Raw genomic sequence first — 25065 nt, 5'->3', positions numbered from 1 at the left:
TATTGATCTCATTGGAGACTCCGTCATAACCGTTAAAGACATTTTCAATAAGATCGAAAAAACAGCATGTGAGGTGGGATTAAAAGTGAACGAAGAAAAAACCAAATACATGTGTATTAACACACACTGGGACGAAGAGATAGAATAGGACAAAACGTCACAGTCAATACTTTTAATTTTGAGAGGGTAGAACGTTTCAAATATCTTGGAGCCACAATCACTGCGGATAACGACGTCACTGAAGAAAAACTTAGATGCTTTGAACGAAAAATCCTCAGAAAAATGAGCAGATGGGCAGGCCACGTACACAGGCTGGATGACGAAATACTTGTAAGACTGGTGTGAGAGGAAGTTCCAACAGAAAGAAGACCACTCGGGCGTCCCAGAATGCGTTGTAGGGACAACAGTAAATCAGACCTCCAAAAAATGAATTTGACCAGCAGCTATATTTGCAGATAGCTATAGTTATAATACATCAAAAATATTCGAACTCGATAGGACTATTCAAAAATACAATAATATATAGGGTGTTCCATTTAAAATAAGCAAGTTGATATTGATACTGATAAACTTTTAATGAACGGTTTGGGTGGTTAACCCTGTAGGCGTTGTGATTTCAACAAAACATGAGCCTCTTGGAAGCAAGTCACTTCAAGTTTTATTAGAATCAATCATAACGTTCTCCAGATGCTTTTTACAAAAAAAAAACAAATATTTTTTAAAGAACTTTGATCATCAATAGCCGTAGATGAAACACTTTCTTTGAATGACATTTACGTCAAATCGTCATTTTTTGATCTAAAGAATGTCACAGTATACCCTTTTGCTCCTGTGCTTGCTGCACAACCTGTATAAAAAAATGTACATTCAGTCAAATTTGGTTTACTTTAATTTTAATTTTTTAATTTAACTTTAATTTTGTTTACAGAAGCTCACCGAGCATTAGAACTACTAGAAGATTACCATTCAAAGCTCATTCGACCTCAAGATCAAACATTACGACAAGCAATAGAACGAGTTATAAAAATCTTCAAGTCCCGATTGTTTCAAGCATTGCTCGGTAAGTTTTTGTTTCCGTTATCCGTTATTTACGGTAAATACTAATATTCGCCATACTTTTTATATTCGTTAAGATAGTCGTGCTTTGAACGCTTTTGAAATTAGATTACGAATGTATTTGGTTGTTTTCTCAAATTAATAGGGTTGTGCATAATTTAGTTTTATGAATATCAAAGTATTGTTATGGTCACAGTTAAAAGTCAACAGAACCTGTCAAACTTTAAAAATTATATACTATTTTTGAGTACTATTTTCAGCTGATTTACATCTCTCATAACCGAGGTAATTTAACTTTAAAGTGTACTTTAATTAATTCTAATTTAGTAATTATTCCTTTTTTAAAAGTCTTTCAATTTGATTTAAATTTATTAGCAGTGTGCATCGTCTCAATTTCACAAAGTTGTTTGGCTATACTGGTATAACATTTTATTTTATCCCAAACAAGTAAAATGTACGCTTTGGCACTTCAGGCTGTTAGCCAGATGTACACTTCCACACCCTGTACTCTTAGAGCTTTTATTTTCTACATTATTAATCAAGACATAATAAACACAATTTAATTTTACAAGTATACACACGTTCTCTTTCTTCACTAAACTTGTTCGATCAAGAAAAACCGGTTATAAAATCTAAAAATTGTTAATTTATTACATATTTTCCTTATTTGTCGCGTTTCCAATATTTGGCATTTAGGACATCATCTTAATTTAATAAACCTAATTTATTGTAATGCACGTGAGAGCTTTTTACTTCCTTAACTTCATTAATTGTATAACAAAGCATAAGAGCATAGAATCTCTCTGTTTTTAATTTTAAATTTTATCATTAAAAGTGAAAAATCTGGTTTCACGTAAAAGTTGATTAGAGCATGAGACTATATTTAAAAAGAAAGGTAGAAAGAATAGTAAACTCAAATTAAGAGTCAAAATATTGTTTCTCTTTTTAGAAATGCGGGCAAACATTCGTCTAGCTCAGGGGTTTAAAGCGCCACCAACTTTTAAGTGCAGAAACTAAAGTCGGAAAACTTTGTGATATTCGGATAGTTTTCTGACCTAAAGTATAACGAAAGCAAAAGATAGTCACTTAGAAAGAAACCTGACACTTTCTGTTAACAATGCAGCTATGGAATTAAATTGAGCTAATTATATGGTGATAATTAGCCAGTTTTAGAATCGTGAGACCTGGGCCTAAAAACAGCTAAATGTAAAATTCTGTAACATATTAAGCTAAGAAATTTGGATTGATTGGCCAGATAAATCACATAACATCAATCGAAAAAAAAACTAATTAAAATAGGTAAGTCAAAAATAGTCAGTTCAATGGAAAATAATTAATCAAAAAAACTATCAACTTAGATGGCAGATAGCATGAATAGTCAATTAAGAAAGTACAAGCTGATGATACAAACAAATCTTGCCCGATAACTCCTTTACAGCTGTGCAAATTACAGGCAAATCAGATTCCCTCGCTGGAGTTAAGTGGTTACAGATGTTATTCTGCTAGAAGTATGGAACTTCTGATGTTTCAGCCCTATCTTAGGACTCTTTAGAAAACAAAGAGATGAATAAGACTCTTGGCTCTCTCTTTCACTAACTATTAATTACCTTTAGATGGTTGTAAAGGGTAGGTCTCTTCCTAGTCATCAATTGTTCAGCAGGCTATAACCTGAACGAGCAGATTTTCACAAGACTTTAACACTTGGCCCCAAAAGAAAAGAAAACTTACCCCAGTTGTAAAGGAAAGCACAAAAAAATTCGCCTAGGTAATTATACTCAACCACTCACTAAATCTTCACTCAATCGTCGGTCTTTGGATTGGATATTCACTATATTCATCAACTTCATGAAATGTTTGTTTTACTTTCTTGATTTCCAACCAGTGCACTAAAATTTTTCAATACATACTATACACATTTATTCATCAGATTTTCTATTATATGGTTCAATATAATTTGCACGAGCATGTTTGTGTGAAAATAGTAGTTGAAAATAAATGTCAGTAATGTCTTATGCTGAGTTCGTACATTTTTAACGGTAAAGGAAGATGTATATTCTACTAGTAATTCGACAAAAGTAAGTAAGTAGTAAGTCGACAAATTGAAATAAAAATATTCAGCGTTTATTTCAGAACATTTATTTTAAAATTTTATTAAAATTAGATAGGTACTGACAATAAACCACTTTTTGATAACAACATATATTGACTTATAGTTTTCAGCCTCAACTGTTCATTTGTTCCAAGCTTGCATTAAAAACTATAAAACACTGGTCAACATTATTTAATTTACTAATCATCAACTACTTAATCATAAGACAGAGTATAACAATAAAAAAATAAAATTCAGACTAGAATGGGGCACTCTTCAGAAGTTAGTGATGGACATTCACCAGCTTGGTTGCCAACCGCCTTGACTGCCATAGCCGCCATGTTGGCTCAAAGTGATTTGTCCTCCATAAGCCTGAACTCCAAGAGGACCAGTAGAATGGACAGCAACTGGTACAGGAACGTGCACTCCCACTTTAACTGGCACATGAACTGGATATGGCTTAGCGATAACAACTGGATATGGCCTGGGAACTTTAACGTGCACTGGAGTGGGTACCCGATGGTAAATTGGGGTTTTAACTGGTACTGGAACTTGTCGTGGTACGGGCACCTGAACGGGACGTCTTACTTCAACTTGAACTGGTGTTGGTACTTCTACTCTGACTGGTCGTGGGACATCCACGTGCCTTGGCACTGGAACAGAGACTGGGTAAGGTCGGTCAACGCTAACTTGGACTGGAACGGGTTGGTCTACTGGTACTCTCTCGTAACGATGATCGTAAGTGGTACCAGCGTCATTCAAAGGACCATGATTCTGAATATCTCCATCCGACCCAATTGATCCGCTACCACCAATAACACCAGAGTTGATAAACCCTCCTGCTGCACCTACGCCAGCAAATCCTCCTGCACCAGCCAGACCTCCAGTATTGTATCCGCTTATGGCTGGTCCACTGATGCTACCTGTGGCAATTGGAGCAAATCCTCCTGTGCTAATAGGACCGGGAGCAAATCCACCAGTGCTAATAGGACCTGAAGCAAATCCTCCAGTGCTAATAGGACCTGAAGCAAATCCTCCAGTGCTAATAGGACCTGAAGCAAATCCTCCAGTGCTAATAGGACCTGAAGCATATCCTCCAGTGCTAATAGGACCTGAAGCAAATCCTCCAGAGCTGATAGGACCAGAAGCAAAATTGGAGGAGATTATGGGGGCCCCTTGAGCATATCCACTACTGTATGACTCTGCAGAACTGAACGAAGCAGCTGAAGCTACAGGGGCTGAATGGGATTCCAAGATGGGACCAGATGATCCTCGGTAGCCCGAAGCGTATTCTAGTCCGGGAGCTGGAGGGCTGAGGTCAGAATGTAAATCTCCGTGCAATAAGCCGCCTCCATGCGCTAGACTGGCAAATGCAAGTACTGCGGAGATTATCTGTAATTAAATATAGCTCTAGTTACAAAAACGACGAAAAAAAGTTACAAAATTGACGAAAAAAAAACTTGATATTAATTTTCAGTTGACCATAGTAATAAATCAGGTTTCATGAAAGTGCACACCACAAATTTTTTTGTTTCAAAATAACAAAATGATTTGCTTTTCTCTTCGCTATTTTTTAACAGACAGTTTTAGGTTATTGCAGCTGAATGGATTAGTAATCACTAGCAGTGAGATGGGAAATTGGCCAATTAGAGGTAATCCTGACCTTGAAAAAGGATATCAACTGACAGTTGACATCAAAACATTACTTTGTGGCTTGTTACTCTGACATTTTCTATGTAGGTAAATAGGGTCGTAGTAAAAATAGACAACAACTCAGGTGGATTGCCCATATCGCCTTTGTTTAATTAATACTTCTTTGTCATGCGATACGAGTATCATATTCTCCTTTGTTGTGCAATATTCAGGTATGGGAACTTCAAAATTATACATAGGAATTCTATGATAAGAAAAGAGAACTATTGTAAATCAATGCTCTAGACAAAGTTGAAGATGATAAACTGGACTAAAGAAGTAACAGTGTGCCTAAACAGATGTGACGTCATTTGACAGTTGGTCACAAGATTTTAATTAGACTTCCTACTGAACTGTTGAATGACGCCATATTCCTTTTGGAACATTAACTATATCACTTACAAAGTTATGCTTTATCTTTGTCTTGAACATTGATTTATTGCAATAGTTCTTCATGGTAAGAAACCATGGGATTCTTATGTATAATTTAAAAATTTCTGTTTTGTTTGAATAATTGTAATGCAAAATGCCTTTTGTGTTGTTCTATTATAATATTTAATTAACAACAGTTAAAATAAAGCTGTAAATAAACTAATTGCAAGTAGAACTCTAATATGCTTTAGGCATAACTATTTTCACATGATGGTTATTAATGTCAAAAATGATACTGATACTGAATCAAGTTGTTGTTGTTTGAGACCTTTTGTTATGGGGTGATTCAGTTTTACTTTGCACGCTCTCTTAAATTTTCCTACTTGATTTCACAACAAAATCCTAAATACAAAAGTTATAGGAATCTAAAATAAGGTATTCATGTATAGCTATACAAGGTGTCTTATAAAATCGTAACAGCCAAACTATATTATTTCTTCATAAGCTTTTTCAAAAAATTTGTTATTTTTCTCGAACGAGAAAACATTATGGAATTTTCTAATTTATTTTAAAACGTGATTATCAAGTAGATTATGAAACACTAAAATACGAATTTGCAACTAATTTTTCACTGTTGAATACTTTCAGTAAATAAATACCTACTACTTATAATAATGCATTTTTAGGCTGATTTAAAAATTCACAGTGGTTAGATAAACATGATTTATAGTTTTGAATAAATAGGTTTACTTCACCATCAGTTTGCATTTATACTTGAACAGTTTCAACATATTGGGTGAAAATGTAATAACTACGTTTACATCTTACTCCGTAAATTAAGCCAATTGCAACTTTACTAGCTTTATAATTCTGAAAACATTATTATTTAAAAAAAATCAGCCTGAAGAAGCTTTAGTGTACTGCAAAGTCTTCCTACCAATTCTTATTGTTTCCAACGCCATAATAAACAACAATTATCACTAAACATAAACTTTTGATGTTTGTGATGTTGTAGTTCTTTGAAAAGAGTATTCAACTGATGTGACATAGTGAAAATTAGCAACTACGTAATAATTTGCTGGAACGTTTTTGTACCCAAATAAACAAAAGTTTTCAAAAACACCATTAATAAAGGAACCGCAAAGAACCAAAAAATGACGCGCACACCGTTTACTTCAACTTTAACACTTTGACGTATAAAGATGGTGTAAGATCATCGGCAATAGCAAAATAGTTCGTAGATGACAACATCGCACTTATTATGGCGCGTAGTTTGAATTTTGGTATCTATGATGGGTTGACAATACAACCACCTGACATGACATACAATTAAAATTTTAATAAATGCAACCCAAAAATGAAATTTTGGTGAAAGTGTAACCCAACGACCAAGAAAAACAAAATAATGTACTTACGGCCAGCATCTTCTACAATAATTTGTAAACGAAAGTAAAAGATGAACTGATACAGATGACTCTGGGCCGATGATTTTTATAAGGAACCACACCTCTTCGGGCTAAAATTTTACTTTCTCGTGGATGTTACCAAATTTTGAATATACGGTTCGATTTCTCAGCATTAATTTAAATTTTTGATAAAGCTCGTCTGTTGCGGGTCGTTAAGATGGTCGGGCATTCTTTCAGATTTCCCAGTAAGGTCGATCCTGTTCGAGTCGGTGCTCATCTCGTTCAGGTCGTTTTATTTGGTACGAAATGATGCAACTTGCTTTTTCTTTTATTGGCGAGATTTACGGTTTTATACCTATGTAATTTGTTAAATTTGTTAATTTATATTCTCAAAATACTTCCTTAAGCAAAATATTTTTATTACCCTAGTGGACTAAATAATAGAAAGGATGTTACAAATTCGATGCATTAGCATTGGTATCTCTAAAACTATTGTTGATAGAGCTTTAGTTAAACGGAGGCAAAGTTTCGCATTTTGTTGCTAAATAACTTCATAAAAAAAAAACAAAAAACTCTTTACATCCGGAGATATACGACAAAAACCGAAAATGTCAAATTTCTTTTTTTTACCACTTTATATTGATTGTTGTCGAAAATCAATGGCATTTTCTGGAAGCTCTTTTTTACGCTATTCAAGAAAATACTTTAGGATTTTAGCACCGACTTTTCGTTTTCTATATACCATCATCAACTTCAATTTTTTAAATACGGACCTGGATTTTTTAATTTGTGTTTTAGTAGCTACAGACCTCCCAAAACTAATAATGTGCCACACTTGTCAAAACATTATACCTAGTACATTACTTAGCTACTTCCAGTTTTTGTTTTAATTTAAGCTTGGTAATCATATGAAGCTATGGTAATCATATGAAAAATTGCAATTTTTGTCTCGCTACTACGCTCTCTGGACAACTTCAGTCAACGTGCGGAAAAGTATCACTTTCCGCACTAGTAAATTAACTATTTTTAAATTAAGCGTATGGAATTCAAATATACAGGTGGTTCAAATTGAATGTAGGATACTTGAAAGGTAGAAAGTGCATAAAAAAAACGCCAAAGTACCCTCTTTCGGAGCTAGCGGGCTCTAAGTATTTTATCACCCAACGAACCCTGTATATTTTGAGTAAAAATCAACAATAAGGGTATGACATTTGTTACACATATTTAGCAACAAGCATCAATTAGACCTTTTAAAAGGCATCATAGTTTCTTGTTCTGCAGTTCTATTATTCTGAAAATGGATTCATTTTACGACGAAATTCCTCAAGAAATCATTGACGAAGCTACGGAAGCAAGCAATCACTTAGTTCCAGTCGAGAGAACGGTATCACAAAGAATTCATCGTCTTTGATACATGGTACACTTCAAAAAAAGTCAAGTTTTCGTCGATGAAAGAGCAGGAACCTTCTACATTATGGTCTAAATGCTCAATGATAAAGCTGCTCTTAAAAGTCAAGCATAACATAGACATAAGTAAATTCTATAAGCTAACAGCGTTCTTGAAGAAAGCCAATGACGGATTTAGACCGAAGAAATCAAAGGTTCTCGAAAGAGAGGAAGTTGAAAAATTCCTGTTTGAAGCACCTAATGGTGTAAAAGTCGCAACAATTTTCGGGATAGCAGAAGCTTGTCACAGGGAGGAACTCATGAAGCTTACCTTAGATGATACTGAAGAAAAAGATGATGTCTTGATAGTAACGATTCATTTATAAGAAAATTTGCAGTGTGTAATTATGATGATTCTGATACAAGGCGCACTGACCTCTACAAAAAATACAAATTGTTACATCCGGACAACACTACACATCGTCGCTTCTTCGTAGCATACAAGGATGGCAAATGTACGAAACAATGCATAGGAGTAAATACCTTTGGCAAAATGCCATGCAAAATAGCTGTATACTTGGGCCTTCAGGATCCTGAAATGTACACCGGCCATTGTTTTCGTAGATCTTCAGCTACAATGCTGGAGAACTCTGGATCCAATATCACCAACATTAAGGGACACGGTGTGTGGAAGTCGACCTCAGTTGCGGAGTCGTTCATTGAAGATTCCATCACTAATAAAAAGAAGATTGTAGGTAAATGTAGAGTTAGAAATATGATTTAGTTATAATTTGTTTTCATGTAAGATTTAAATTAATATAAATTATGATTTTTGAAGTGCTATTTTTTGCTGGGCAAAATTGAATATAGTATATACCTACTCTGCTTTGCGTCGTTCGGGCAACTGCAGTCTCGTGCGGGAAAGTATCACTTTCCGCACTTGTTAGGTAAATAACTATTTTTTGTTCTCAAAATATACCCTTTCCCGCACTAGGGTGGGAAAATTAAATTATGGTAATTTATGTATGATATTCTAAATGGTTATTCCATATAATAATTGTTGATTTATTATTAATATTAGCAACAAGTAGATTAGAAGTAATGCATCACATCAATAACCCCCTCCCCCAACCTCGCTACGCTCATTTGGACAACTTCAGCCAGCGTGAGGGAAAGTACATATCACTTTCTGCACTGATATGCGTGCAAAAAAGTATAAAATTATGCACGCGAGTAGAAAAAAATCTGAAGTCATACTTCAATATAGGTATACAATTTCTAATGTTTCGAACGCATTCATCATTATTTTGTTCTATAAATATTTCAATAATTGAAACAAGTACCTAATTTTTGAAAGCGCGTGTATGGCCTCCCTATTGCGCAACAATAGGGATAATCTTATGATAAATAGATATTTTTTATCTATTGCTGTTTCAGATATTCTCTTCCATGCAGTACATTCTTATCTTGCGCACTGTATAGGTACACAAAACCAAGAAATTCCAGAATACTTCTTATATTACATTATTTTCAACAAAGACAATTTATACTATATTCTCAGTAACGGCAACAGTAGTTTCGTCCAAATTGGTTGTAACACTTTCTTCATTCTGCCCTGTTGAATCTCTTCCGCTAATTAAGTCCCAAATGGACACGTTGCCTTTTAGCCTATTATCATCTTCAGCTGCATTAATGCTCTCATCTAATTTTTCTTCTTCATCGTTTTCAATTTTGTTGGAGTTAATGTCAGTAATGACAGCACTTTGCAACTCTATGTTGGATTGCACCGATGTAGTAGTTTCAACTGAATCAATGTGTTCGTCTTCGAGAGTGGTATTCGTTGCAGCATCCACATTATCAAGGTCCGTTCCACTTCTAGATTCGATAACACTCACAGCAGTAGTAGAATTTTTAAATATGGCTTCCAGTTCTGTTAATTCTGGGATGTCTGATATAGAAAACTGTCCACTTTTAGTGAAACTAGCCACTTCCGGAATCTACAATTATAAATCAGAACAAAGGATGTGTTAGAATAATTAAAAATAATCACTAGTAACAGGGTGGTTCTAAAATCAATCAAGAAATTGGAAAAGTATTTTTACATGGCAAATAAATGAAAGTGTTTCTAATTTCTAGATAAAGTTAGATAAAAGTTCTTATAGTTAGAACTAAAAGTTTAGACAGGGTGTCTCATTTTTGACATTTTTGTAGGATGCTACTTATTGATAAAAATACAGGGTTGCGATTATACAGTGTGCTACATTTTCGTGAAATTAAACACACTCTGATGGCTTTTAAATTAAAAAAATATAATTTTTGATTCACTAGGTAATAAAACGAGAAATGACTCTCAGTAGTGCTCACAAAACATTTTATAATTCCTAGTTACCCGGGCCATAGCAATTTGATCACCCCAGTATAGAATGTTCTATTGAAATACAAGTTTGATGGAAATCCTCTATAACTACAATAAGCCGTGTTTATAATGAGACATCCTGTTCTGATGTGATTTAGTTAACCTTTTGTATCAAAAAGTTCCGTTGAGAGTTTGAATCAGTTGTCAGTGATGTTGCCAGACTGTCTTTTGCAAGGGGTGCTTCGGTACTTCCAGGATTCCATGACTGCAAGTTTAAAACAGATTAACTAACTGTTTAAATACAGGGTGTCCCAACATTAATGTACCATATAGGTTAAGGTTGATTTTGCAGGAAAATTTTAGTAAACTTAAGTCGTTAAATTTTCAAAAAACAGGTGGTTTTAAAAGAAAAAAGTTAACTTTTCATTTACCAACATTTTCGGAAATAGTTTACTTCTTTCTCAAAGGTGGTAAACGATAAAAATATTATTAGACAGCAGACATCACTATTTTTACAGTGCTGATTGATTATTCTAGAACACATAATATGTGTACCAAAAATTATACTAAAATAGGATGACCCAACAATGCAATAGACAGGTACACGGTTTTGAATGTGACGTTTACTTCTTTGTTTGTCACGTTCAAAACGAAGTAACTGTCTATTGCATTGCTTATTTGGTACAGTAGGTTTTTAACACTGTGAAGAAGGAAATAAACCATTTGCAAAATCTTGGTAGCTGAAAAGCTAACTCTTTCTCTTAAAATTTACCTCAAGTGACAAAATGTCGATGGTCACGTTGTCGCTTGTACTAAAAAGAACCAGCAACCTTGTTATTTTAAATGGATGAACCCCCTATAGATTCTTGTAAATTCAGAATGGCAATCAGGTTCTAACTATTTTTTTTATTGAAAACACTGCATTAACACTCTTGAATCGTAGAGAGAAAACCTTTTGGTCGCAGTTTGATAAGCGCTGCCGAACTATCATTACAAGAAGAAATTGTTTCTAAATTATCCAAAGTGGCTGAAAATTAATGTTTTTTCCGCCAATCATATGTGACCCGGAGGTGCTCAATGTGACCCAAAGCTGGTGCCAGAAGGAATACCTTTTTCTACGAAGATTTACCTAGGTAAATCTTTGTAAAACAGTCATAATACTATCAGGAGGAGAGAGGCTAGAATTTCTTCGGTCACCTGTCTTATCTGGTGAAGCAATACCATTTGCAACTCAGGTGAAGTATCTCGAAGTCACTTTTGATAGAACTCTCACTTGGAAATAGCACTTACAGGAATATCTAGTTAGTAATGCAAAGGTTTTTCAATGGACATGCATGACAAGTAGCTGTGGGAAATCTTGAAGTGTTGGTCCCCCGCAGGTGTTGTGGCTTTACACTAGTATCGTCAGACCCATGCTGACCTACGGTGCGTTAGTCTGGTATAATAAAAGTCTCTAGAGCACCGCAGCTAATAAACTGGTGTTCAATACAAAGACAAGCCTGTCTTAAGTATCACGGGATGATCAGAACGACGCCAACGTCCGCGCTAGAGTGCCTCCACAATCTGCCTCCTCTTCAGTTTCTCCTACCGGTCATCACATCACATCACTCTACCCGTGCGTTGACGGCATACGTGGAGCATCGAGAAGCACTTTTAGAGATTCTAAACCGTGAGTTTCTGACGTTGACATCCCACATTTGTGGCAGCTGAAACGCTAAGCGACAGGACTCTCCTGCCAACGAAAGGGGACTGGACTGAGTGTGCTGACCACCTCATGTAAACTAACATCCTCTGGTTCACGGACGGTTCGAAATCGCTGACATAGCGAGGAGCAGCGACTTATAATGATAAGGCGAACCTAAGGAGAGGACTTGGCAAAACCCCAAAGGTTTTCCAGGCGGAACTATTTGCCATCGAAATCTGCTCTAGAAGAATGATCGGAGACCTTCCGATTTCATCTGGGCAAAAATCGATAAAAATTTTCCCGAACATGAAGGCCGCAGTACGAACATTTTCGGTCGGAACCTGTGAAAGACCGCTTGGAGCTGTCACTCTTGGAGAAGCGAATGTGGATTCCAGGCCGTAGATTCTTGAATCGAGGTAAGAGAGTTATCAAGACAAAAGAACACATAATTTGACAGAAACCTGCTTTTGTCAACCAGTTCTGTCACATTCTATCAACACTTCTATCGATAATTCTACTCCCTGCGTTCAAGAATTAGGGCCCTGGTCATTTCGGCTTTACAGGCAATTCCAAGGCCAGTCAGAGGAGGCCTTCACGGGCCAAGAACCAATGGTCTGTCTTGCTCATAGGAAAGCAAGGAGTATCAAGTCAAAGTCAATTATGTGTGAAGGGCTCGTCCAAGACTAGGACTGATAATCTCCTGCAACTCAGCAGACAACACTTAAAGGCTATGCCAGCATTGTATAGCGGTCATTGCTGCCTCAAGACCCACATGCACCGGATTGGCATGGCAGATGATGCCGAATGCCGTTGGTGCATGGAAGACGACAAGTCGGCAGCGCAATTTTGCTATGCTGCTGTCCGGCTCTTGCCAGATCCAGGTTTCGCGCTTTTGAAAAAGAGGCACTCCGGCCGGAAGATCTGGACAACATCTCGCCCAGAAAGGTCATCCGGTTCCTGGAAGAGCTGGATATTCTGAGAGAATCATATTCTGAAAAGATCATTATGTGTGATTCGGTTCACTCTGAGGGCAGCAATTGTTCAATGTTCACTGACCTAATACATAACATAGACATAAAATCGTATTAACAATGAATGAATAGAAACAGTTGGCGATTCTGAATTTCCGATTAAAATAAATTGCAATTCTGAGTTCCATTTAAAATAAAATCTCATTTTGACTAAGAAAATCATCTTCTGGGACCTCACTTTAGAGAAAAATCTCCTTTAAGAAGCCTAAAGGAGTTGGATTGTTTTATTTTTGCTTGTAGTATACAGTAGTGTTAATTTTAGGACTCCCGGTATGTTGAATTAAAGGCCTTACATTACTGAACTGCAACTGAGCCGGCGTTAACACTGGCAGTATTGGTACTGGATCTAGTAGCTTGGTAGCCTGATCTGAAAGTTTTATCACAGTTGAACGAATTTTTTTTTAAAACCACTTAACACTTACAATACGTAGGAAAGTTGCTTTCAAAAGACGTCAAACCAACTGAGTATGGACTATCCGCATACAACAAGGCAGACAAATCTGAAATTGTTGGAATGCTAACAGTTGGCAACACTTCGATTTTGTCTGATTGCTGTATGTTAAAGTAGGGCAAAGGTACTGGATACTGAGAAGGTACTGTATTGGGCGATGTCTCTTGTGCAGTCTTGGCTGGAACATAATATAATTTATGAGTGATATTGTGTTAACTTCCATCATCCTGTAACATATACAAGGTGATTCAAGTAATGAATCGCATTCAATGTTTGAGCGACCTAATAAAAATAGCTTTTTCAATTTTATTTGGGGCTGTGATCTATACTTCAAACATATTTTTATTTCGTACTGTATCGAAATATGCTAATAGTCGGTTTCAGTCCGAGTTACTAGTTCGGCAAAATGTTTTTTTCCGGACTAGTCCTTGGACTAGGAGAGTCTATTTCATTACCAGTCCAGAAAAAAGGTTTTTCCCGTGTGTGCGTGACAGTTTACCGTGGGAGGCGAAGCCGACACGTAAAGTCATGCAGGAACGGAAAAAACTATTTCGGACGTGTAATAAACGATACTTTTCATTACCAAACTCTGAATAGCTATTTATGTAACCAGTTACAAAAAGATCGATTTTGTGTAACGAATGAATGTTTGTAGGGCGAGCGCAGCGAGGTCCTACAATTTGAATGAGTTACACAATAAGACATTTTCGAAACGTGTTGCATACATAATTTTTTCTAATTTTGACCAAAAAGCGGTAAAAACCATCTTTTAAAGTGATTTAACACAAATATTCACTTTCATAGCACCTTGTATAAACAGTGACAACGACATTATCGTTATGATGGATGTCGCCCATATGTTTCTACGGAAATGCATAAAAACAGGGAGTGATGAAATGAACTTTTCATAACTAGTTACATAAAGTGATACTTTATGTAATGTAACTAGTTACATAAAGTAAAACGTTTTGTCACTCTAATCAGTTTTGAAAAGTGTCACTTTATATGCCATAATTAGAAAAAAACGTTTACATAACTTAAACATGTTGTTAGGTTAATACCTTGATATTGATAGCGACAAGATAGTTATTGTTGTTATAAAATGTAGGTATAGGTAGTTGTCGTATTATGACATTATATTTAAAGCGCACTCGAAAAATGTCAATGTATTTTAACCGATTTTAGTTGCATATGACGGCTCATCAGAGAGGATATAGGACTTGATAACCAAAGAACCAAACCTTCATTCCATCATTCCGTATAGTAATGCGGCGAAACTGGTCAGATGATTGGGATTGACAAACAAAAAACAAAATCTTACCATTTTTAACCAATCAGATCGGTGTTTACCGAATGAGATTTGGAAACGCCATTTGTACTTTCAAACTCATAGAGTTGAGTACAGATGTCACCAGATGTTGCACAATAACTATCTAGACTTGTACTTTAATAACACATTTCCCGGACTTGTAACGTAAATTACTATTAAGGGAGAAGCGTTGAAGCGTAGCTAGATTTACCAAAACTAAGTGTAAATTGTTACTTTCTCAAATTATATTCAAAATTCTAAGCATAATTTGTTGTGTAGTTGCCATTTTAATGGGTTTCGGTGTAGGTGCATCTTTTTTTATAAGGGCAGCCATATCTGTTTAATATCCATTGTCGATTTTTTGATTTTCGACCCAAATGTATCTGTCTAGTCTAACTGAATTTTGTGATCGAAAAATCTCTAAAACTCTTTGACAATGTTTAAAAATTCAGTTTTTCTACAAATATTCAATAATGATACATTTTGCGCTTCCAAATCTCAACGAAAAGTTACCCTTTTCCGACGAGTTTACATTTTAAATTTTAAAATAGTTATTAATGCAACAAGTGCAGAAAATACATCTTTTTTGCACGCAAGTGAAAGTTGTTATACGAGACCGAAGTTCGAGTTTAACAACACGTAAGTGCAGGAAAGGACTTTTTGCATGGGCTGCTTACAACATTTCTTATAAAATTGACTTGTTTGATGACAAAAGCACAGCAAATATAGCATAGTGCAAAAAAGAGGAACATTTTGCACTAAAAATCATTAAAAAATGAAAAAACAGTGCAAAAAAGAATAATATTTTCTACAAACATTCAATAATGAGGCATTTTGTGCTTCCAAATCTCAATGAAAGTTACCCTTTTCCGAGGAGTTTACATTTACTCGCGTTGTCAAGCAGGGTAGCAAGCGAAAAATGTGTTACGCTTGCTGTCCAGAGCAACGGCCACAATGCATCTTCTTCTTCTTCTTCTTCTGCTGCGTGTCAATTAATGGATGTTTGCTATCACATTTGTCCACTCTTCCTTATTACGTATGGTATGCATTGTCTTTAGTCCTGTCCATTGCCTAACGTTGCGGAGCCATGACATATTTTTCCTGTCGATTCTTCTTTTTCCCTCAAATATCAATTGCAGGAATTGGTACTTGTCGTTGCGTATTACGTGGCCCAGGTATGCTGTTTTCGACATTTAATGGTGTCTAACAATTCGCGGTCTTTATTGATTATTCTCAAGACCTTAGCGTTGGTTGATATTTAAATTTATTTATTCGCTCTATTGGTTGATTCTTATATGTTAGGCTTGAGTTTTGAAATTCTTGTGGCTTTCGAATAATTATCATGAATTTAGTCTTCTTGGTGTTGATATTGAAGCCCATGTTCTTACTGCATTTCCCGACAGTCCCAAGCATATCCCGCAAATCCTCTATTGGTCTACATGTTATCTGCTCTCCATTAGAACTGTGTCGTCCGCATTACGAATATTAGTGACCCATACACCATTCACCTTAACGCCCACGTTACGTTCTTCTAGGGCTTCCTGAAAGATGGTTTCAGAATATAAATTGAAGAGAAGTGGGGAGAGAACACACCCTTGTCTGACCCCTCTACAAATTGGTCGTGCTTCTGTGAGATCGTTACCAACTCTGACTTCAGCCATTTGGTTCCAGTATATTTGAATGCAGCGGATGTCTTTTTGGTCTATGTCCAATCTATTTAGGATTTGGATCAGTTTATGATGTTGGACTCTGTCGAACGCCTTTTCATAATCGATGAAACACAGCATTATGTTCTTTCTCTGGTCGTTACAGTTCTGAATCAGTACTTGAGTCGCAATTCTCTCTCGTCCCTAAACCTCGTCTGAATCCAAATTGTGTGGATCTGAGGTTTCTTTCGGATTTTACCGATATTCTGTAGTGGATAATCTTAAGGAATATCTTCAGTGTGTGACTCATGAGACTGATTAGTCTGTGGTCCTCACATTTTGTTGCATTGTTCCACAATGCATACCATTATTGAAAATGTCAGTATCACCAGTTTGATGTCAGTGTTTAATTGTGTATAGTTTTGATCCTGTTTTTGTATCTACTCAGTAAGTTTAGTGGTATTAAATTATTTAGCATTGTTTGTAGAAAAAATCAATCAAGAAAGCAATCATCGAGCTTTTTGCGCTTAAATACGTAAATAGCTGTTTTGATTTTCAAAGGAGGATTTATACACGACGTTAAATTAGAGCAAGTTAGAATTATACTAAATTAAAGTAAAGTTTGTATAGTTACATTCAATTTATGCACGCACGAAAAAACAGCTAAAAAGCTGCTAAAAGGTTGACCAACTTGTTAATTTTATTTTAGTTAAGTTAAATTAATAACTTAATAGAAAATTCGGCCCCCAACGCAACTAAAAACCAACTTTTACTACCAAACCATAGGACCAAAGACGACTCCCCAAACATAACCGCGGACGGCCACATAACTGAACCCAAACATGACGTAAAATACTTAGGCGTAATACTGGACCAAAAACTAAAATTTACAAAACATTTAAAAAACGCAAGAACTGAAACTATTAAACGGACAAAACACTTTAGATCACTGACATACAAAAACAAAGGTATTAGCACGAAAACCGCCACACAAATATACAAATCCATCTGTAGACCAGTTCTAGACTACGGACACTTACTTAGAGCAAACGCTACTGACAAAACTAAAAGATATACTCAGACTACGGAACAGATTGCTCTAAGACTAATAACCAAAATAAGACCATCTACACAACCCATCCAACCAACTTCTCTACGAACGTACAAACATGACCAAAATAACAGACAGACTTATACAACTACAGAACAAATGGAAGAATAATCCAAACAACTGGACAATAATAAACCCACTGTGCAATCCCGTTACCTCTTTCCCACTGCCACCCTACTAGAACACTTTAACTAAGATTTTTTTTTTTTTTTTGTAAATAAATTGTAAATAATTGGAAATAAGTTAACATGTATACTAAAACCATAAAAAAATCCCACTGTATAGGCAGAAAGACCAAGTGGTCGATAGCCTTTTTTCTTTCGAAAATAAAGATTGTTTATATATATATACAGGGTGTCCCACGACGAAAGACCTCGATTGATATTGGAAAAAGTATAAATAGGAGAGTTTTGAAAATTTGGTAGGATACTGATGTGGGCATGCCCAATCCAACTAAAATATTTTCAAGATGGTTGCACTTCCGCTTATACCGGAAGTCGATCACAACTTTCTTATTTTAAATAGAACACCCTATATATTATTACATATTTGGATTCCTCACAAAATTCTGACCAACTTTTGTATAGAATGCCCTATGCCTATCTCTAGCAGTTTTCGAAATATTTGATGTTTTTCCAAAAAAGTGACAGTTGCAACGCTCAACATATTTTTGTACTATGTTAAAACCGTATTTCATTTTGCAATGAAACTTTGGGTTATTGTAAATAAAGGATCGTTTTATTAAACTGAGGGTGCGTAACGACTCATTTGTATACAGGGTCGTCAAAAAAAAATCATAAACTTGCCACTAAAAAAAATGAAAAATCTCAAGTTTTTTAAATGGAAACCCCCATTTTTTATGACGGAATCATTTTGAGCATTAAAAATTACTATAAGTTTCAATTTACTTGCCTATACCTAAATCCAACCCATTTCGTTTTATTTGAGAATAAACATTTTTTTATTAGGCTGCATGCTCGGCTGCATGGTTGGAATTAGCTGGTACTCTAGTTGGCCATGCTTTTGACACACGGTGATATTGGAGAACTGCAAAGCATGTTATGTTGAGCGTTGCAACTGTCACTTTTTTGGAAAAACATCAAATATTTCGAAAACGGCTAGAGATAGGAATAGGGCATTGTACACAAAAGTTGGTTAGAAATTGCAATTTCTACATTTGTATTATTAAGAATTGGTTTTGTTTTAATAGCTTTTATCTTCACATATCCCGTATTCTTAAAATTTTCAATTATTTGCTTGACAGCTTTTGGTGATGGATTTGGTTTTTCTAGATAACGAGCGGCAAATACCTCACATGTTCTACTCACAACTTTATCACATTTTCCGTAAATAATAAACAGATTTAAGCAATCTTGGTTTGAATAACGTAACCGCGACGGCATATTTGCAGTTGTCAAAACACTCAAAACTAGTGTTATTAACATGCCCTGCAGTTCTCCAATATCACCGTGTGTCAAAAGCATGGCCAACTAGAGTACCAGCTAATTCCAACCATGCAGCCGAGCATGCAGCCTAATAAAAAAATGTTTATTCTCAAATAAAACGAAATGGGTTAGATTTAGGTATAGGCAAGTAAATTGAAACTTATAGTAATTTTTAATGCTCAAAATGATTCCGTCATAAAAAATGGGGGTTTCCATTTAAAAAACTTGAGATTTTTCATTTTTTTTAGTGGCAAGTTTATGATTTTTTTTTGACGACCCTGTATACAAATGAGTCGTTACGCACCCTCAGTTTAATAAAACGATCCTTTATTTACAATAACCCAAAGTTTCATTGCAAAATGAAATACGGTTTTAACATAGTACAAAAATATGTTGAGCGTTGCAACTGTCACTTTTTTGGAAAAACATCAAATATTTCGAAAACGGCTAGAGATAGGCATAGGGCATTCTATACAAAAGTTGGTCAGAATTTTGTGAGGAATCCAAATATGTAATAATATATAGGGTGTTCTATTTAAAATAAGAAAGTTGTGATCGACTTCCGGTATAAGCGGAAGTGCAACCATCTTGAAAATATTTTAGTTGGATTGGGCATGCCCACATCAGTATCCTACCAAATTTTCAAAACTCTCCTATTTACACTTTTTCCAATATCAATCGAGGTCTTTCGTCGTGGGACACCCTGTATATAGAAAATTCGGTTGCATAGATAGGGGGACTATAAATGTATACTAACGCCATATTTTTCTCACCCCATCAAAATTGTCTTTACAATATACAATAGCAAAGTTATCCTCATTGATTTCTGGAAATTTTAATATGAAACATTACTTGAGTAACCCTGAATGTAAATTTAACGATTTTTATGTAAATAAACTAAGAAAAGTGATACCTTGGTGCTTAATGATGTCCTGCGGCTGCGAAGATTCCGGTATTCTCGAACGTATAATTAATGGATTATCATAATTGTAGGAATTCAGTAAAAATGTCTCGAATGGTTCTTGATTGGCCAGTGGACTGGTAGCGGTTGTAGTGTTTACTACTTCAGCATCAGTTTGATTTTTTGCTGATGCAATTCCAAGCAGCAAACAACTTATTATCTAAAACAAAGGTATTAATTAGCATATTATATAAACATCGGAAAGTTTCTGCAATTTGCGTTGCTTCTGCAAAACAGACTTTACTTAAAGCAAATAATTTTTCCAGAAATTTCGTGTTTAAAGTCACTTTTTCCGAAATATTTACCCTTAGAGACCTTTTTTAAAGCTAAAATGACAACTTTTTGTACTTTTTTTTACTCGAAGAAAATCACAAATGGCTTTTTGACATAGTTCAGGAAAAATTAAAATCAAATGTGCCATTTTTATCAAAGTTTAATATTTTAGATTTTACGGATTTTTTAACATGGTAAAAATGGTTTAACAAGTATTCAATTGTTGGTCATCATTTTCTTGCCAACGGTGCACGATAAATGTGGCCTTCATTAATTTAGAAAATATGTTTTATAAACAATAGAATTACCTAAAAATTTAGGTACTGGAGGGTATTAAGGGTCTTTAAGGCACAGTACCTACACGGTAGAGCGATTTGAAAAAAGTACCGTTTTCAGTAGTGCTGAGTAACTAATGAAATGAAGTTCTTGAATTGTTAGATTAACTCAGAATATAAGCACATTTTTGGAAGATTCGGAATTAGTTCCAAATGTTTGAGATTGATAATTACATTCTGCTGATTTTGCACCATCTACTTCAGACGAAAAATAAGGCCCGGGCCTCAATTTCTTCTAAGCATCCTCGACAAGTAGGATCCTCGGTTATACCCATCAAGTACTGATGCCGTCTCAGCTGGCAGTGGCCAGTCAATAGGCCGGTCACCGTCCTTAAGTTTTATCTGCTTAGTTTCAGCAGGTATTTCGTATTTTTGGCTCAGGGGCCACTGATGAGTTCTTTGGTCTGCCTCATACTTATGGCGGAGTCCCAGCGTTCTTGAAACAGCTGCTGGGCTAAAGATTTTAGCGACTGGATCACCCTGCTATTGGCGATCCCCACAGTCGGCTCTGGACCAACAGGCACTTTCTAAGTGCCCAATCGATCCTCTCTCTGGAATAGCAGCATGTCCTGGAACCCACACAAGACGTATGTCGTTCTTTTGGGCCAGCTTTTCCAGGGTTGTCTTGCACTCCAACCAATTTGGAGTAGCCTTCTAGACATATTGGCACTACTCATAAGAAGGGTTGCACGTTGCAAGGGTTGAAGAATTGGGCACCGTTCAGTGGCCCAATCCCATATACAAGAGTGTCCAACTTATTGTGTTTTAAACTAAGTGCGCGGTGCTTGCGGAAAATATTGCCTCGTCGCAATTAACAACTGAGCTATATTTCCAGATGTAAGAAGCTCTGCAAAGGACCTTATTTGAAGACTACTCATTTAAATTTTCGTTGGTTTTGGCTGATTACTAAAACATTTTTATAGATGTCCAAACCAAAAATTAAAGTCCTTCATACCAAGTGGAACGAAGAAGTGATGGAAGAAGCATTACAATTATGATTAGGAAATGGCTTCTTGCAAAGATATGTAGAACAGCATAGCGGAATTGCTGGTCGTATTCTGAAGATGCATTTTAAGTACATCTAGGAAACTTGAGTGAAAAGCACTTCTAACACGTGAACAAGAACAGGAGCGTGAGGAGAAAAGAAGAGAACTCTGAAAGAAATTTTAACATGGACGAGAAAGGATGTCGCTTTACATTACACCATCAGCAATCAGTTGAATTGAAGCTTGGTTTCTCATGAGCATCTATTAACGCTCTTAGTACCACCGATGATTCTCTTTAAAGGGGTTCGCTTGAAACCTAGTTTTTGTGACAATTTACCTAATGGATGTAAGGTTTCTGGGAGTACAAAAGGTAGTATGACAACTAAATAGTTGCGTTTGGGGTTGGTCCATTTTTTGAAGTACAAACCAAAAGGCAAAGTTTTATTAATTTTAGATGGTGCAAAGTCACATCTGGATGTCAGAGGGTAGTTCAGTGAAAAAACATTTAAATGTTACTATATCAGAGAGAGCTGATCAGAACGACATAGAACTTCTGTGTCTTCCTAGTAACACTACTCATGAGCTCCAACCATTCGAGAAAGCAGTTTTTTCGAGTTTTTTGCTTTTTTGAGCATTTTTAGGAGATTATTGGGACCAACATTCAGACCACCGATTCTCTGCTGTCTTCAAACCAGTTTGGAAAAAACGTATCAGTGTAGCTAACATTACCAATGGATTTAAAGCTATAGGTCTACCTTTTCAATCCAAACAGTATTCCAGAAGTGGTATTTAAACCTTGAGAAGTTTTAAGAAAAAAAATTCTGCTCAGTTAGATTCGTCAGATGATGGACAACTTACCATTATTGCATTTTCTAAACCAAATATCCGAAACTCTGCCACCGCTTATCGATACTCTGGTTCATGTCATTGCAGCATCGGAAATGAAATGACGGTTTGTAAACTCGGGGTCTTTCTGAAGACCACAACATATTTAGCGCAATTTTCTTAAGACCCGGTAATAACCGGATTCTTTCTTAAGACCCGGTAATAACTTTATAAAGACAGTGCTTACAGAGAAAAGCTTTAAATTACAATGCGCAACATATGTATCTTCAAAGAAAACCCAAACAAGCAAAGTAGTTGTAAAGAAGAAGAATAATTTAAATTTTGAATCTTGGACGTGCTTTGTCTGTGAGGACGATATCCAAGCAGATATGCGCTTATGCGCCATGTGCCAACTTTGGGTTCAAGAGGAATGTGCAGAGTTAATAATGAACGACACTGATGATTTTATATGTCCGGTGAGGATTAATGGCTTTTTGTGAAGGTCTCATTTGCGGAAATAAAGTCCACAACTTATTTTTTTTATTCTGTTATATCTTCTTACATTTTTATTATAAAGAGTATTCCAAATAATCGGGAACCGTCTACCTTTTTCCACTAGGTGAAAGCTGCAAAAATAGAATTTTGGAATATTACGTATTCTAAAATTAGTAAGGTTAAAAATCTAGGTCTTGATGGTCGTTTTAAATTCTAGAACCTAAAGTCATCGGACCAGCGACATCCACCACCTTTTTTTGAAATCGATCGGTAATGATTTTAATCAATATTTAGGTTCATAGGGGGTGAATGTCACTGATGGTCCGAAGACATTGGTCCTACAAAATTTTAAAACGACCATCAAGAGATAGATTTTTTTAACCTACGTGATATTCCAAAATTCCAACTTTGCAGCATCCACCTTGTGGAAAAAGGTAGACCGTTCCGGCACATTTGAAATACCCTGTATGTATAAAATTATAAGTATTTAAGTAATTGTTCTCTACAAGAATAAAAAATGACAATTTAACCTAATTCCTATTTGTCACTATAATTATACTTTTAAGACCCGGTTGTAGAACTTGTTCATTTCTGTCACAGTGACGTTTGTGACTTGAATCGTGTTCAAAGGTTAAACCAGTGTTGTACAACTGAACTTTAGTGATAAAGTTATGTGTTGGTTTCTGATATGTCAAGAGTTCTTATGGAGATAAGAAAGTTGGTGTGTAGTAGATCATTAGCTAAAGGCGTTTCTTAACTAATGATCTACTACACACCAACTCTGTCGACAACAGTTTTTTTTATGACTGATAGTGAAAGTATTAGCTTATTCGAGCTTCGATTTTGTAGCAGAAAATAGTTGATTGCGGAGAGAAAATTAATCGATTTTCCGCTCTAGAGGGATTTTGCCAAAAGTGCAAAAAGTACTATGGTCATTTGTCAAAACAGTCTAATGCCTGTTTCGCCGACACTTCCAGTCGATTTTAAGTACAACTTAAGTTAAATTGAAGTTTGGGTGTGACAGATCAGGTGCAAAATAACACAGTCTAATCTAAACTTAACTAAGCTGTTATGTCATTAGTCGTAATAATAAATTAATAATTTTGAGCCATAAGCATATTTGTCACATTTACGTAGATGAATTAAGAATTCTGCTGTCAACATAGAACATACCGTTTCTTGAGTGTCACATTCTGCCTTACAGTGGCAATTAACGACTTTCTGTCTTGAAAAACAAATGTATATTAAGTACAAAAAAAAATACTTACCAAAAAATACATTATTAGTAATTCAGATGTTTGCGATGGCACCAAAAACTAAAGACTGGTTTAATTAATTGATGGTTTCTGGTTATAATCTTGGTTTGTGAAGGACATTGTCATGCCATTATTTTCAAGATTTTTGCCTACATTGATCATATATTACGTAATAGTCTAGATGTTTTGCACCTTCGTCTTTGCTTAAAGATCCTAAAAACAGCATCTCAACCAAAGTTTAAGGCTAATTGTTTTGCTATGCTAATGGAGTATTTATACAGGGTGGTCAGAGTTAAAGCTTTACAGAAATTGTACTTGAGCAAGTAATAATAGCAATATGATAGTACGTAGACTCAAAGAACTTAGTCGTATTGCCAAGACTTTTTCAGTTTCATATTAACTTATTTTAACTTTGGCAAATTTGTTTTTATTATTTTTAGAATCTAATTAGGTACTCCATGCTAAACTTCTGAATTGCAATCAAGGTTCTACCATTGGAATTGAATGTTTTTTTCAAAAGATTATTTTCCAGTCAGATTAAATGTGAATGGAATGACAATTCTGCCTATAAAATATTCATAACTTTTCTAATAAAAACTTTGATTCACGGAAAATTTTTTTCTACCGCTACAGAAAGCGCACATTTCATATGACATTAGAGTATATAGAAAAGTCGAATTATCAGTGATAATACTACCAGAGAATTAAAATTACGACAATTTTCATATCATTTTTTCAATTAAATAAATGTTTTCATATAGTACACACACTGGCAAAATTAGAGAAACGGTCAAAATATAGACTTTGATGTCTATAGGGAAATTGATGTTAAACTATCAATTTCCTCTTCAATCCGTCGCTTGATTCTGATCATCTTTTTTAAGAATTGTCGCTTGATCC

The 25065-nt window shown here is 35.4% G+C and overlaps 4 protein-coding genes and 1 long non-coding RNA gene across 5 annotated transcripts in view; 1 reads left to right on the top strand and 4 right to left on the bottom strand.

Annotated features, from left to right (window-relative positions):
* Positions 1-25065, bottom strand: part of LOC145730334 (uncharacterized) — a 318043-nt gene that overhangs the window by 33816 nt on the left and 259162 nt on the right. The window lies entirely within an intron of this gene.
* dlg1 (MAGUK family member discs large 1) overlaps positions 1-25065 on the top strand; it is a 269680-nt gene that overhangs the window by 6738 nt on the left and 237877 nt on the right. The window contains exon 2 of the mRNA XM_081981489.1: positions 929-1060. Within this exon, the coding sequence (XP_081837615.1) occupies positions 929-1060 (132 nt within the window). The remainder of the gene's footprint in view (positions 1-928; positions 1061-25065) is intronic.
* RpL21 (ribosomal protein L21) overlaps positions 1-25065 on the bottom strand; it is a 139015-nt gene that overhangs the window by 21974 nt on the left and 91976 nt on the right. The window lies entirely within an intron of this gene.
* Positions 3322-6761, bottom strand: LOC145730411 (uncharacterized). The gene is made up of 2 exons (XM_081981607.1): positions 6625-6761; positions 3322-4537 (listed from the first exon to the last, which is right to left on the bottom strand). Exons 1-2 carry the CDS (start codon positions 6631-6633, stop codon positions 3443-3445), a joined length of 1104 nt encoding a protein of 367 aa, XP_081837733.1. The 5' UTR covers positions 6634-6761; the 3' UTR covers positions 3322-3442.
* On the bottom strand, positions 9502-24329 carry LOC145730327 (uncharacterized). Its single transcript, XM_081981500.1, has 6 exons — positions 24178-24329; positions 19948-20155; positions 13495-13701; positions 13366-13439; positions 10521-10622; positions 9502-9998 (listed from the first exon to the last, which is right to left on the bottom strand). The coding sequence occupies exons 1-6, from the start codon at positions 24187-24189 to the stop codon at positions 9546-9548; spliced, it is 1056 nt and encodes a 351-aa protein (XP_081837626.1). The 5' UTR covers positions 24190-24329; the 3' UTR covers positions 9502-9545.

Source organism: Ips typographus, linkage group LG6 (assembly GCF_016097725.1).
Source record: "Ips typographus isolate SLU linkage group LG6, UJ_Ityp_2.0, whole genome shotgun sequence".
NCBI classification, from domain to species: domain Eukaryota; kingdom Metazoa; phylum Arthropoda; class Insecta; order Coleoptera; family Curculionidae; genus Ips; species Ips typographus.
The sequence above is the reverse complement of the archived record's forward strand: the minus strand, read 5'-3'. Positions and strand labels throughout refer to the sequence as shown.